This window comes from Helianthus annuus, chromosome 2 (assembly GCF_002127325.2).
Source record: "Helianthus annuus cultivar XRQ/B chromosome 2, HanXRQr2.0-SUNRISE, whole genome shotgun sequence".
NCBI lineage: Eukaryota > Viridiplantae > Streptophyta > Magnoliopsida > Asterales > Asteraceae > Helianthus > Helianthus annuus.
The window spans coordinates 126,836,947-126,851,906 of NC_035434.2; the positions used below are offsets into that span (position 1 = coordinate 126,836,947).

Sequence of the window (14,960 nt, forward strand, 5' to 3'; positions counted from 1 at the left end):
CAATAGCCACATGTTATTTATTTTAAAATCAAAGATTATATCCTCAAACAGTAAATCAATAATCACGTGTCCTAATTTATTTAGGATTATTAGTGAATGTTCTCACAAATTTTTAAAAAAATAAGCGGTTATATTTAAAAAAATATACATGGTTAATAACTAATAAAATAAAACAACCCGTGGGTGCCCCGGGTTATAATAACCTATCCTTTATATATACAAAAGAAAGCATTACATATGCTCATCTTGCTTTTGTATGTTTTTATGGCTCCTTACAACTAGAATACTTTAAGAAACCGAATTAAAAATTTGTGGTGGAGATGAGGGAAAGAGAATATTTTAGAGGTTAAAAATGTTATTTATATACTTTTATGTATTGTAAATTAAATTTTCCTACCCGGAAAGTTTCCGGGTTATAACCTAGTATTACATAGATTAGATATGATCGGAAATCTTTTCAGTTAATCCAGGAGCTTTTCGAACATTGAACCCTTTAAACATCTTTCAAGCATTTCATACTTTTCTTCAACATTCTTAACTTTTCACTCAAAAATCGTTAGAATCTGGACTTGTTCGGGTTCTCTACTCATTCTCTAGTAAAGACCCGGGCTGAGAATGGATTTCTAACGAAGAGAAACGATTCACTGATTGAACAAGAAGCTCCGTCAAAGAACAGTTTAGGCTGATCGAACGGGGTGATTCCCGTCCGATCGGATGAGTTGGACTTGATGTGACTTTCGTTGTTTAACACATCATCATACCGTCTCCGTCAAATTGCAAACTCTAAAACTTTAACGGATTTTCAAACAAAACAGTTACCCCAATCGAAGGGCCATCCGATCGGAGGACCCTCTGATTGAATGACCATTCGATAGGTGACATGTTTCTTCAACACTTAACCAATTTTGCAAATCAAGGAATGTCAGGTTCCCTAATCGAACGGTCAACCGATCGGAGGACCATCCGATCGAACGACTATCATGAAGGGAGACTTGCTCCTTGTAACACAACGAATTGCCATTACTTAATTGATAACTGATGTTTGGTTGGAGTTGTTAAACCCATCCGTCTTGAATCAATCGACCGGGTCAAAACTTAAACAAGCTTATAAAAACACACCCAACTCATAACATGTTGCATAGCATAGAATGCAATAATAAAAAACACTAAAAATTGATGAATGTGTGAAAGATGTAACAAAAATCTCAATCACAGCAATCAGGCTTATGTTCTTTCTGCAACTTTTCCCACAAACACAAAACCATTCTCGGATTCTGGTAATGGGCAAGTATGTAATTTGGCTCACACCCGGAGTTGTGAAACCTCTCATCGTTTACGTATTGAACTTCACGAATCTGTTTCTTGAACTGTTGGATCCAAATCCCCACAGCAACATCTTCTAGTTTGAAAAGCTGAACACATGCATACATATATTTATAAGGGTTAATATCATTAAAAAAATAAATAAATAAAGAGTAAACTTCTATTTTGCTCCCTGTAGTTTGGTCGTTTTAACGGTTTTGCCCCAGTCCGTTAAAAATGGCCATTTTACTCCATGATCTATGAAGCTCATCACGATTTCACTCCCTGCCCCAAACGACATCCATTTTAAACGTTAAAAAGTGACACGTGCATAACACATGATGGGCAATTTTGACCATAACTAGACCAAAACCTAGACTGAAACATGACAGTATTTAACATTTAAAATAGATTCCGTTTGGGGCGAGGAGTGAAATTGTGATTGGCTTCATAGATCAGGGAGTAAAATGGCTATTTTTAAAGGAATGGGGCAAAACCGTTAAAACGACAAAACCACAGGGAGCAAAATGGAAGTTTACTCATAATTCATAAATAAATAAAAACCTAACATATTTTCTTAAAAAGAGTCTCTCAACATAATATTTTGGCATAATAAAGTCCATAAAATACACAAAAACACAAAAAAGTCTCGGTAACCAAATTTTGTTATATTTAGGTCTACTTGTGTAAATAATATTTAAAATAATGACATGTTACACCTTAAATTGGTCAAAACTTGATGAGGTGGCATTAACCTTTTTTGCACAAAAAAAGATTATATGATCTTATTTGACCAATTTAAGGTGTAATGAGTCATCTGGCCAAAGCCGAAGAAACTGAAACATCTTACCTTCAAATTTCTTTGTTGATGACCTTGGACAATAAACTTCGCGATATCTCGGGAAATCACGTAACCTGGACCGTGTGCCCATGGTGGGTATGAATCTTCTGGCCATTCCTGCCCAAAGAAGCGAAAAATAAACATAACGACATTCATGCATCTTTAAGGGCGACTGGGCGAGCATGTGAAGTAGAGAAATACCTCTGTACTAATATACCATTTGTTGTCTTTGTCCCGTTGTGGTTTAGAGTCGAGGGATACTTGACCGTACAAGAGCCCGTCGGGATTCTTGGTCTTGAGGCTAGCAAGGATTTCATCCACTCTCACAAAAGCATCATCGTCGGTTTTCATTATGTATTTTGCAGGCAAGATCTTCGTCTGCAAATAACAAAATAATAAATCAAGTTTTTTTTTTTCATATGTTAATGGCTACTTTTCGTATTAGAGAGTTACATAATACATACCCCCATAATGCATATTGCAATGGTCTTCAAAGTTAGTAGACTATAGTAATCTACAAAAGGCATCAACTGAACATCTTCATAAGCTTGGGCTTCTTTCCACAACTCATAGTTAACTTGCTTGTTCTTGTGCTGCAATTTGAAAATAAACAAATCAAAGAATGACCCAATGAAAACAATTTCTACCTAAATATGACAAATATGCTAAATACAAAAAAAAGGTAAATAGCCATTTTCGTCCTTGAGGTTTGGCCAATTTTGCGACTTTTGTCCAAAGGTTTGTTTTTCCGCATCTGAATCCAAAAGGTTTATAAAATATTGCTATTTTCATCCGGCACATTAACTCCATCCATTTTTCTTCGTTGAGTCGGGGGGGTATTTCCGTCTATTTTGTTAACTTAAAGGGCAATTCGATCTTATTCACTCAATGTAAACTCGCTGGAGATGTGTGAAAAATACCGAATTGCCTTTTAAGTTAACAAAAAAGACAGAAATACCCCTGACTTAATAGAGAAGAATGGATGGGGTTAACGAGCCTAATGAAAATGGCAAGATTTCAAACCTTTTGGATCCAAATGCTAAAAAAAACAAAGGCGCAAAACTGGCCAAACCTCAAGGACGAAAATGGCAGTTTACTCCAAAAAAAACAAGTTTCAGAAAATTTTATAGGACATAAAAGATTACGATGTGTTACTTACAAGACCAATAAAAAAACGGACAGCAACCACCCCGGAACGAACGGCATCATATTGCATCCAAGATCTCCTCAAAGCCATACGGCGCTTAAAATTATTTCCAGAAGAGAAAACCCCGATGAGTAGTAAGAGCCTCTTGCTTTGTTTAGGTATCAATGGAGCTTTGAGGGATTCAACATTCATAACCATGTCAATGTCTTCCGACACTGGCAAGCCTGTAGCTAATGTGGATATGATACGCAAGCCGCCTTTCACTCTCACCCCGCTCACCAACCATGGTTCAAGTTTCTGCACCACATTACTAGGTGAGCCACATAACCGAATTAACGGCAAAAAAACCGAACTAATGTCAAAACACATAACATACAATTGTTAGTGTTTTGCAAGTTCCAAAAGCTTAATTTGTTAATTGGATGTATACTGAATTGTTAGTGTTAAATTGCTATATATATAAATTCTACAAGATAATAAAATTACCGATATCTCACTGCGATAACCTATATCTGGAATATCAGTCCTTGACCGATATCCATTTTTGTACCACATTAACTGCTTAGCATGAAACATTATCTTATATTATATTAGGGTCTATAAACAAGAGTTTTGCATTCATAATGATGCTTTTGTATACAGTAAGATGGTTTAATATTTTCTAAAAATATTTTAAATGTAAGAAAGTGTAAAAATCATCATACCTTACCTCTCTATACGCGAAAGATGTTTCATGCCTTCCATTTATGGTTGCATAAAATCCCTCTTTACCTGCCCAAATTGTTGCAGCGAACAAACTTCCATCCGAAAATGGAAAGTTTGAACCCATGTGATTATGATCTGAAACGTTCGATTTTTCTTCCGTTGAGGTTCTAGTAAGTTGCTCGTTGCATTTTACAAGCCCGTCAACTGCAATACAAGCATACATCCAAGAAGTGAAACTAAAAAAAAATAAAGAGCAATAAAAAGAAGTTTTCAAAAAAAGCAACATAAGTTTAGATGGAAAAATTGGCGGGTCATAGGTCAAAACCGGTCATTTTTATATAGGAGTAACAAGTTGCCTTGGCCTTTTCCACTTTTTATTCAGATTTTATAAAAATTTTACAAATAATTATTTATTAAATATGTACAAAAATTACATTATTTCAAGAGATAATGTATGTGGAGGCAACAGATCGAGTATGGAACTTTTTCCATTAATAATGGGAAGTCTTAATGGAAAAAAGATAAACAAAACTGATATATTATGGAATGTGTATATATCCTAATGTTATGAATAAAGTGATACATGACGAAATTTATCATCACATTTCGGGCAACCGTCAACGTGTTTCCTGAACTGTGAATGTTTTTATTTTTAAAGTATGACGTTTAAGAGATATAACACAACGTAAACGAGTAAGAATTGCAAAGTTTAAGCAACACTAATAGCATCAGTTATGATAGAACATATAATTACACATTTTGGAATAGTATATATACCTTTTACATTGTTTGAAGACCCGTGATTGGGGCATCTTTCCTCTTTGCCCCATCCAGACTCATACGTCCACGTATTTTGAACAATAACCGGCTCCTTTGTGAAGTTATCTCCCGGTAAAACCACATTGTAATGCAAAACGACAGGTGGGTCCGTCTCATCTTTGCCTTGTGACCCCACAAACTCTATTTGAAACCCATCTTGATTCCCATCAGGGATAGCAATAAGCGTAACCGAAGAATCCACAATAAGCCCGCAAGGTATCGCAAGAATAACCGTATCATTGCTAGCAACCAAACTACTACCATTCACGGCACTAACCGAAAAACTACAATTCTTATCCATTGTACTATGATCGAATTTAGACACTCGCGTTTCATCAATTTCAGATTTTAGCACTTTCCATGCCGCAGCAGCTTCCTTAATTCCTTGAGCTGTTTCGGGCAGAGAATCGGATCTCGACAGTAAAAGACGCATTTGCCCCCACGCCAACAATGGCTTTAATTCCTCTCGTTTAAGCGTGTGAGTCGAGTTAAACAGGTAATCGAGTCCATCGACATCAACTAGGTGCGGTTTAATAGTTAAAGTTTCTAACTTTTCTCCTACGGGTTTACTAAAATTGGCGATTTTGTCGTCATCGGGATGAAAGAATTGATATGCAGATTGCTTTTGTGGTTGTTTTTGTTGTATAAAGCTATAGCTAAAAAGCAAAACACAAGTAAGCCCTATGATTAATACACCTCCAGTCCACTTCTTCATTGCGTAAATCACATTCTAAACCAAATGTTACATGAATCTTGAATCACTTCAACTAGTAAGTGTCACCGACAAAATAAAAGAACAAGAATTGTACCTTAAGTGTTCGTATTAGCAAAACAACCTATGAAGATAATAGGTTAAGAAGAAGAATACAGACACCAAACACACACAAGATGCAGACTTTATGCTTCTTATACAGTGTAAATTGTTAAACTAAAAGGGGTTTTGAAAATTGTAATGAATTGGAAGTTGGATCAAACTAATGGGTACCTTGGATCTAGGGTTTGTGTTTTAGTCAAATGAATCTTTTCACTTAGAACTTGAAAGAAACCTGTTACTCTGTCTCTCTCGTATGTCGGAAGATGGTCACAGATCTTCTTCTTTTTTCTTTTTTTTTTTATGTAAATTAGTAAATTACACTTTTAACCACTTATTTTTCCACTTGCCAGTCTTGGTACTTTCTTTATTTGGTGTGTTGGAATCAACTGGATCAAAAACGCAGCAACACAACGATTTTGTGAGAACTCCTCACGACTCTTTTATATATTAATAAAGAACAAAGCAAAACATCCAAGTAATTACATAACCTAACCCATCTATTTATACTAAACTAATTACTTGCTAAACAAACTATCCTAAACCAATACCAACTCTAATACTTAATAACCAATTAATAAAGTAACTAGATAAACATAATACTTTAAACTAATAATTATCTCTAACTATTTAATTACTCCTTCCTATATCAAGATTAATCCTTCATGGTGCAACATGTTGAGGTTATTCACGAGCTAGCTTGGCTCGGCTCGAATCCTTTTGATGGGGTGGAAACTTAAACTTAAACTTGCTCTCGGCTTGTTCACCAACTGCAACGAGTCAAATCAGAAGTCAATGATGGATACACGAAGATAGAAAAAGATTGGGTTCAAACTCTAAACTAGTTTGGTCAATAAAGAACTAGATCTAAGATGGAAATGAACAATCGGATATGCACAAATCGGGTATGGGTTGGTCAACAAAAGGTTGAAACCGGTCCGGGTTGTGTCGGTTTGTTGACCAGCTTTGACTGGTTTAGGTTCGGGTTCAAAACGGTTTCTTATTAGTGTTGATTGGTATTTTATCGGTTCATTTCGGGTTCAAACCTATTTCAAAGAAGAGGATTACAAACTTATCCCAAACGTGCGTGTTAAATCGGGATGGAACCAGTTTGAGTGTCAATCGATTTGGAACTGGTTTCGGTTCGGGCTAAAACACAGGTTCGGGTTACAAATCGTTATTTTTTTCACCACTGCCATAGTGCCATGTGCCACTTACATATATACATACCAAGTTGAGTGGGCAAAATTTACGCAACACTCGGCCTATAGTAAGCTAACGTTTTGGATACATATAACCTGTTTATGTGGTAAGCAGGTTGGGACACCAAAATGGGTTGAGCTTTTAAACAAATTAAAATAGCATGTCTTGTTCAATCGGATTACATCTCCTTATAACCGCATCTCGCTTACGATTTAGTTATAACCAACTTGTAACAAAAAAACCGATTTTAGATAAATGAGTTACATGAATATAAAACACGAATATAAAACACAAATAAATGCAAGGTTTGTATTGAAGTTTACAAAACTTGGGTTGTAAACAAGTCTAGTTGAGAATGTGCTCGTCTATGCTCCAACCCGACTCATTGACCTTCAAAGAACTCGAGCTCGTCTGGACAAAGGATTTCTTTATCTAAAGCTCAACTCCGATGTGTTGATCAAACTACTCATTTAGTATTTATTAACTATTAACTATTCTATTTATATAAGGATACAGATATAATTATAGTTAAATGCTTGGTTGGTTTCTGTGGTTTTCAAAAATTTCAGACTCGGTCCTAGTGGTTTACTAATTACACGTGTGATCCCAAAATTTGTCAAGAATGCACTCGGTTGGTCGCCAGCCCTAACATCAGTTAAATTTCTCAGTTAAGTCCATGTTAAATGACCAAAATACGATTTCTTATTAACAAAACCCACTGCATCATCTTCATCACCATCATCATTTGCATCTGCATCACCCTCAGCTGCTCCCACTCAAACAACCATAGTCGCCGCCACTCAAACGGAATCACCACGCCGTTGATTCAGGTCCGAATCTCTGTGACCATCCATGAACACCCGTGTCTGGTTCCGACCAACCAGACATCAGCGAGTATCCCCCGCCGTCGATCACCGAGCTCCGTCTGTCTTTCTCTTTCTCTCACTTCAGTCTCTCTCTCTCTCTCTCTCTCTCTCTCTCTCTCTCTCTCTCTCTCTCTCTATGTCCCTCTCCGTCTCTCTGATCCGTCGCCGCCGTACGCCACCACCAAATAGTAGTGGCCAGCCGTTATAAATCGAGGGAGAATAGGGTTAGGGTGGTGAATTTAAGATGAACGGGTGGGGGTGTCTCACCGGAGAAACCCGTCGACCAATCAGCTGGAAATATGGCCGGAGCCGGGCTCGTGACTGCCGTAGAGACAGATGGAAACAGGGGTGTGTTATAGGGAGGAGGAGGTGCTTTTCGGAGTTAAAGGGGTGTGCGACAGCTCGCCGGAATACGGCCAGTGCCGGTGAAGCTCATCAGAGAGAGTGGGGTGTCTGGTTTGTGTGTGTGCGGTTGGTCTGTTGCCCGCCTTAGGGTTATAAAATGAATTTATAGTAGGTGATGAAGATGATGATAGTGATGAAGATGCAGTGATTTTGTTAATAATGAAGGATATTTTGGTCATTTAATATGTACTTAACTGAGAAATTTAACTGATGTTAGGGCTGGGACCAACCGAGTGCATTTTTGACAAGTTTTGGGACCACGCGTGTAATTTGTAAACCACTAGGACCAAGTCTGCAATTTTTGAAAACCACAGGGACCAACCAAGCATTTAACTCATATAATTATATAGGCTTCGGTTCAATTAAGAATCACTACGAGTTGTAAGAACCATAAGAACTCCTATTTCTCGCACAAGTTGGACTCCTAACTCTTGCACAAACATAGACAAACACATCTGTAAAAACAAAAAACAAAAAAAAATTTGTCAAGTCGGTAGTTACGTCTGATGTAAGTTGTGTTTACGTCTGATGTAAGTTTTGTTTACGCCTAATGTAAATTTTGTTACCGTGATGAAATTTTTTTCACCTAATGTAAATTTTTGCATGCGACACTTTTTTAATTTTTTATTTTTGAGTAAATTACTTTTTGAGTCCTTGTGTTTTATTGGTTTTAATCATTTGAGTTCAAATTCAAAATGTTAAACGCCCTGAGTCTCTAGATGCTTTTTTATAACTTTTTGAGTCCTTTTGAATCCAACTTTTAACCTTTTGAGTCCAAGTTTTTTTTAACAAAATTGGGCTCAAAACGTTATAAAATGAATAAACTTTGACTCAAAACGTTATAAAATGAGCGATTAAGGACTCAGGGCAAAAAAATTTTGATTTTGTACTCAAGTGGTTAAAACCAGTAAAACACAGGGACTCACAAAAAAAATTTACTCTTTTTTTTTTTGGCTGGAACAAGTGATTTTTTTTAAGATTTTTGAAAAAAAAAATTGGAAAAACCTTTTGGAAGGCCTAATTCTCATAGTTCTCACGACTCAAGATCGTTCTCATTTTACCATTTCCTATATTATATAATAAATATATATATATATGTGTGTGTGTGTGTTAATATAAAATAACATTTATTATTTAGTTATATTAAATAAACTTACTTAGTTTATATAAATAAATGAATATTTAGGATTCGTGCGTTGCGGCCGGATCGTTAAGCCAAACAGAAAATGGACGTAAAAGCGTTGAACTACGCACGTGAGGTGTGTGTTAACTCGCAAAATTTAAACCGATACAAAACGAAATTTCAAAAATCCGAAAGGCGGTACCATAAAACCGAAGCTAAACAAACTACAATTAATAGTAAAATTGATATTTCTTGAGGAGGCGCACGTTGCGGTGGACCTGTAAGCGTATTCGTAACTCAGGTAAACCACAAGCTAGCTAATCTTACTAATATAATAAATCAACCTTAGAAATCCTAGGTGTCAACATAACAAAGCATCCACGTTTGTTTTTTCTGAGGTGTCAACAAACCAGGCTATCCACATTTGTTTCTCCTTACGTGTCAAATTTTCAGAATTTTTCTTTTTTTAATAAATTTCAAAGTCAAACTGTTGAGAACAGGCTTGAGACAAAAAGTCTGAACACTGCTCTGTCACTCATCACGTGAGCCCTTTTCTAATTTCAAATTACTACCTCTTTTCATTTTCGTTCTCTCTCTCCCCAAAGATGATTTGGATCTGTGGATTCAAAAGGAAAAAGAATGTAGAGATGTGTTGTTGATCTACAATATCAGAGTGGAATCGAAATCCTCATCTTCATCTTCCGACTTGATAAAGAGCCGGTGTGGGATCTGAGTTTGTTCTTCATCTAGGGTTTTGAGGGTTTTGATGATGAGAGCAATTGTGTGATGGGCTTGCCTTGCTCTCAAGAAATCGGTTAGTAATTTTTTTCTCAAGATTATATGATTCCCTGTACCTAGGGTTTTGTTTAATTCAAAATTTGAATTCCTACACATATCCCCAAACACCCATTATCTGCTTTTCTTTTCATTTGCAGAGGGAATAACCGAGAAGAGAGAGAGGGGGGGGGGAGAGAGAGATAGAGACGAGAAGGAGAGTCAAGATACAACGAGGTTGAACGATGGCGGTAATAACTCAAGGTGTTCGGATCTGGAATCCTAGGGTTAGGCTCTTATGATTTTCATTTGGGGTTTTTTGTTCTGCAATTGAGGTTTCAAGCCGAAATCAGTGAAAATTACATCTGAATTGTTACAATCAAGCATACATGGTGTAGTCGTTGACCCTAATGTTGGAACCGTTTTGTGATTTTCTGTTTGTAAAGGTATTAATCTTGAGTCTTACATCATTTATCGTGATTTATGTGCCCTAATTTAGGTTTTCATGTGAAGTCCTTTAGTTAAGAGTTTGAAGTTTAATTTTGGATCTATTTGTTTGTTTTTATCCAATCCATCATGAATGAAACGAAACCCTAGGATAGTGATTCTAAAAGTGAAAATTTGTTGGTTAAATTTGCTGGGTTGGTGTTAAACCTGCAATATTGATAAAGTTACAATAGTGTAAAAATGAACAGTCCAGTATGCGAAATCAAATACACTTGACAAATCTGTAAGATAAAAAGGCAAATCTGATGGTTTTTGTGGTGGTGGTTTACAGATCTGGTTGTAGCCGGTTGTTGTAGATACAAATGAAGATGCGGTAGACATTAGCGGTTTACACGTCCTCATATGCATTCTATGAGTCTGTTTTCATTTACATTCAGATTATAATATAATATGTAATTAGTTAATGCAACTAACATGTTGTCGTATCAATGATTGTTCTTCAAGGCTCTGGTGGTGTTGGTTCATATATGGTAGCTATCTTGGTGCCGTTTTGCTGGTAAGTAACGATATTTTTGTGTTATTGAAATGGCTTATTAACAATTCATATAACTTTTCACTCTTTATTTCTTTAATCTGTCTACAGGTTCTGCACCAGCTTATTTTTACCCCTATATTGTATGATTTCTACAACTATGATGCCGGAGACACAAAATTCAGTCAACTTTTTTCAAAGTTTACACAGGTTACCTTTTTTTTTTTGCCTCTTTATTTTAAGTAAAATGTTTTTTATTTAGATCTGATATAATGCCTGCTTAAATTAAGGTTTTATGTTATTTTGTTAATTTGAATGTGTATCCAGTAGTTGTATAATAATGTGTAGCTTAGTGACTCACAGTTAAGAAGTTACTTGTGGTGCACATTCGTAATTAAATATCTACTAAATATGCATGGTATGTTGCAATGTATTCAAATGTTTTTCTTGCTTCACTAAAGTTGATTCCTTATGTGTTACAGTTTGTAATGGACATGTACAATCAAGTTGAGAAAGGGCGATGACTCTCCGGTTCTGATTACCGTATTTCTGTTTCTCTCAGTTCTTCACAAAAAGCTACAATGAGAAAGGGCGATGACGTCTCCCTGTTGCTACCGAACCTCCGGTCGAAGAGAAAAATAAGATTTTAGGGTTTGGTTTTATCAACTCCCTTAAAAAAAGCATATTGAGTTATTGTTATGCAGTAATGGAATGGAATGGACCATATTGCAGATTTTAATTTGTTGGGTAAGGGGTCATTTTCTACTCATTTTTATTTCATTTTACTTTTTATATTTTCAGATTTTGTCAAAGACAGCAAGCAACTCCGTCATGGAAACCGTGGATCCGGAAATATCCGCAACGTGCAAAGACCTCGCGGAAGTAAAAAGGTATTCCAACTCGCGCTCTTGTGCACCAAGCGTCAACCATCCGAGCGACCAACAATGCACGAAGTAGTTTGCGTCCTCAGCAGCATACTCCCCGCATGTCACACCCCAACCGATGGCAGAATCATCGGGGCGCGGCACTGAGCGAAACAGATTGTTCAGAAGTTTCCACAACAACTATTTATAATATTTAGTTATAGATACGTCCCATACCGTATCCCAAATATTCAAATTAATTATTACAGAAAGCAACTAAACAAGTAGCACTGTTCCGACAACTCAGATTTCAAATATTACAAACCAAATAAAATATAGTTCGATGTTTCTAAGACCCCTATTCTGTTGACTCCCCTGGCTGTAGTGCCAGTGGACAAATCTACAGATAACTATGACCCAGGAGCTTGTTCAGGGCCGACAACTATCTGTGGAGGACTCCTAGAAACTTATTTATGCCTCGCTTCCCTAGCAAGCTAACACCTTAAACACCTGTCACATACGTTAAAATAAAGTCAATACATATAATGTAAAGGTGAGTACACAAGTTTGATATAGCATATAGAGTTCGAATAGTTTACGCATAACCAGGCACGTACACAGAGGAAAATGATGCATGTAAATTATCAACATGGGACCATCGGTACCAACGACTGCGGGTTGACTGTCCGAGACAGTTCGCAATACATGATTACCACCGTAATCTATGCAAGTAATTGTCCTTAGCAACCCCCGTGTGAACGGGTGCTGAGTCCAAACTATAGTACTATGTTGCTAAAGCAGGTAGATAGCACTCCACGTGTAAACATAATAAACAACAATCATTTAGTCAAGTAGCACATGCGATTAGGTTAGCGTTCAAATAGTTTGTGTTTGATTGTGATTTTGATAGATAACGTATGTAACACCCAAAAGTGTTAAAAGCAAAAAGGGTTCGAGTATACTCACTGTGATTTGGTATGGATTGAAGGGACCGCTGAGAGTAAGTTAGCCTGAATAGTTCGATAGTATAACGATGAGTAACGCGGAAATGCAACAGGTGATAATGGATCGATTGGGCCGTTCGATCGGACAGCTGGTTCGATCGGACGGGCTGTTCGTTCGGCTTGAAAGTCCGTTTGAACATTTCCCATTCGATCGGCCGGCAGGCTCGATCGGCTGGTCCTTTCGAGTGGATTGTTTCTTCCTTTAGGAAAGGATGTGTTTGTGTATGATGGCTTGTACTTTTGAAGTTTTTGCAGCATTACCTTTCAAGTTGGTCGATCGAACGGACCGTTCGATCGGTTAGCCCAACCGATCGGCTAGCAACTTCATGGTTATCAAAATGTGCCACTCGATCGGGTGGCATGCTCGATCGGGTGACATTCCAATGTTTCAAAAAGGTTAAGTGTTGAAGTGTAATATCTCATGATTCGATGAGTAATGTTACAATCGAGTGGCGTAATCGCTCGAACATCACTTCGTCAATACTACACTTTGTGCATTGCGGGTCCATGTGTTAGCCGATCGGCTGGCCCGGTCGATCGGCTGGGTTGTCCGTTCGGTTGGGCTGTTCGATCGAACAGCCTAACCGTTCGGCCAGCATTTCTGACCTGGTTAGCCTATCTTCTAACATTTGGTTGTTTTTGTTAACTTGATGTGATCTCGAGGTAGCTTGATAACGAGTTGAACCACAAAACCTAAGTCCTTACTTAGTTCACTGGTTCGGGCAGGAATCACCCAAGTCCGGTCAGTGAACGGTTTGGAACCTTAGCTTAACGTTTAACCCGGAATCGGTGAACCTCATAGGTAGAATCCGAATCTTGAACCATGTGTTTGTTTAGGATGATTTGTAAGTCGGTTCAAGCTCCGTTTTCACCGATTGAGTGTAAAAGAGTTGAAAGATAGTTGAAAATCCGTCTTTCAAAACTTTTCCACCGTGAAATGTTAAGATCTTTGGTAGATTTTAGGTTGTTTATGTGGAATCGGTTAGATCTAAGTTAATCATGGTGGAATGATGCCAAAACTTGATGTTCTTGAAGAACACCATGATGACATCACCCAAGAACACTTAGATCTTGGTGATTTCTTGGTTGAAATCCAAGTTTTGAAAGATAGAAAGGTGTAGAATCGATAAATGAACAAGAATGTACAAGATTTAGAGTGAAAACTTACCGAATCTGTAACACCTCAAAAATTCCTGTCCATTAGAATAAAGACACGTGTCATGTGTGACAGACGTGTCAGAGAAACCGGATTAAACAAAAAGATATGTGGTAGGATTCCTAATAAAAAGGGCGTCATATTATTTAAAATACCTCTGAACGACCCAAGGGCGACACGTTATTAAATCACCTCTGAGCGACCCAGATTTTTTATAAATCCCAAGATCCTTAAATCAATTAATGATCATCGCGTATGATAACCGGTTGCTCTCAAATAAATAAAGTTACATCTTTATCAAGGACTTCGGAATTATAGGTTGTTACTACTTTTAATCTAAATAAAATTCTTGTAAATAAGAATTTATAAGTTAAAAATTCCTTGGCCAACTTCTATGAGAATCCAAGACTCATTCTTGGTAATCTCCGTCAAATTTTTAAGACCCTCATAAGTTAGATTGTATAGGGAACATGTAAGATCAAGTTAGCCATGCAATGGCTGGTCAAGGTGGCCCACATCTGCAAAAGAAAGTCTGAATTCGGAATAGTTGGAATGCATGGTCAAGACTTAAAAGTTTTCAAACTTTTGTCTTCTGGCCATCGCTTACGGTCCGTAAGCAGGGCACCTGGACATGTCCCGCAAGGATCGGTTACGGACCGCAAAGCCTTAGGCTTACGGTCCGTAAGAAGGGCACCTGAACCATGTTTCAGTAAGGTCGGTTACGGACCGTAACCCCTGTAGCTTACGGTCCGCAAGAGGTCCTTACGGACCGTAAGGCCCCAAGCTTACGGTCCGTAAGACCGTCGCTGGCAGTAGCTTTTGGACAGCTGCCTGTTTAACCTGTTTAACCGACTTAAAACGTAAATTGGTGAATCTATGGGCTTGCTAGGCAGTAAATAGCTCTTTAGGGACACTTGGGAACATCTCCTAACTATCCTAGACTATCTTGGCAAGATCCTAAG

General features: G+C 37.4%; 1 protein-coding gene and 1 long non-coding RNA gene across 2 annotated transcripts; one reads left to right on the forward strand and one right to left on the reverse strand.

The window, feature by feature from the left end:
* Positions 1 to 1,052: 1,052 nt before the first annotated feature.
* Positions 1,053 to 5,899, reverse strand: LOC110886815 (hydroxyproline O-galactosyltransferase GALT3). The gene is made up of 7 exons (XM_022134668.2): positions 4,773 to 5,899; positions 4,000 to 4,199; positions 3,303 to 3,587; positions 2,608 to 2,736; positions 2,345 to 2,521; positions 2,153 to 2,260; positions 1,053 to 1,412 (listed from the first exon to the last, which is right to left on the reverse strand). The coding sequence occupies exons 1-7, from the start codon at positions 5,527 to 5,529 to the stop codon at positions 1,206 to 1,208; spliced, it is 1,863 nt and encodes a 620-aa protein (XP_021990360.1). The 5' UTR covers positions 5,530 to 5,899; the 3' UTR covers positions 1,053 to 1,205.
* Positions 5,900 to 9,834: 3,935 nt separating this feature from the next.
* On the forward strand, positions 9,835 to 10,879 carry LOC118486680. The gene is made up of 3 exons (XR_004879476.1): positions 9,835 to 10,036; positions 10,158 to 10,442; positions 10,775 to 10,879. It is a non-coding gene; the product is annotated as an uncharacterized LOC118486680 (long non-coding RNA).
* Positions 10,880 to 14,960: the final 4,081 nt, after the last annotated feature.

Coding starts and splice junctions, on each gene's coding strand:
- LOC110886815 (XM_022134668.2), bottom strand. CDS start 5,529: ATGAAGAAGTGGACTGGAGGTGTATTAATCATAGGGCTTACTTGTGTT. Junction 4,200..4,772: donor GTCTTCAAACAATGTAAAAG/GTATATATACTA, acceptor CTTGTATTGCAG/TTGACGGGCTTGTAAAATGC. Junction 3,588..3,999: donor CATCTTTCGCGTATAGAGAG/GTAAGGTATGAT, acceptor AATGTGGTGCAG/AAACTTGAACCATGGTTGGT.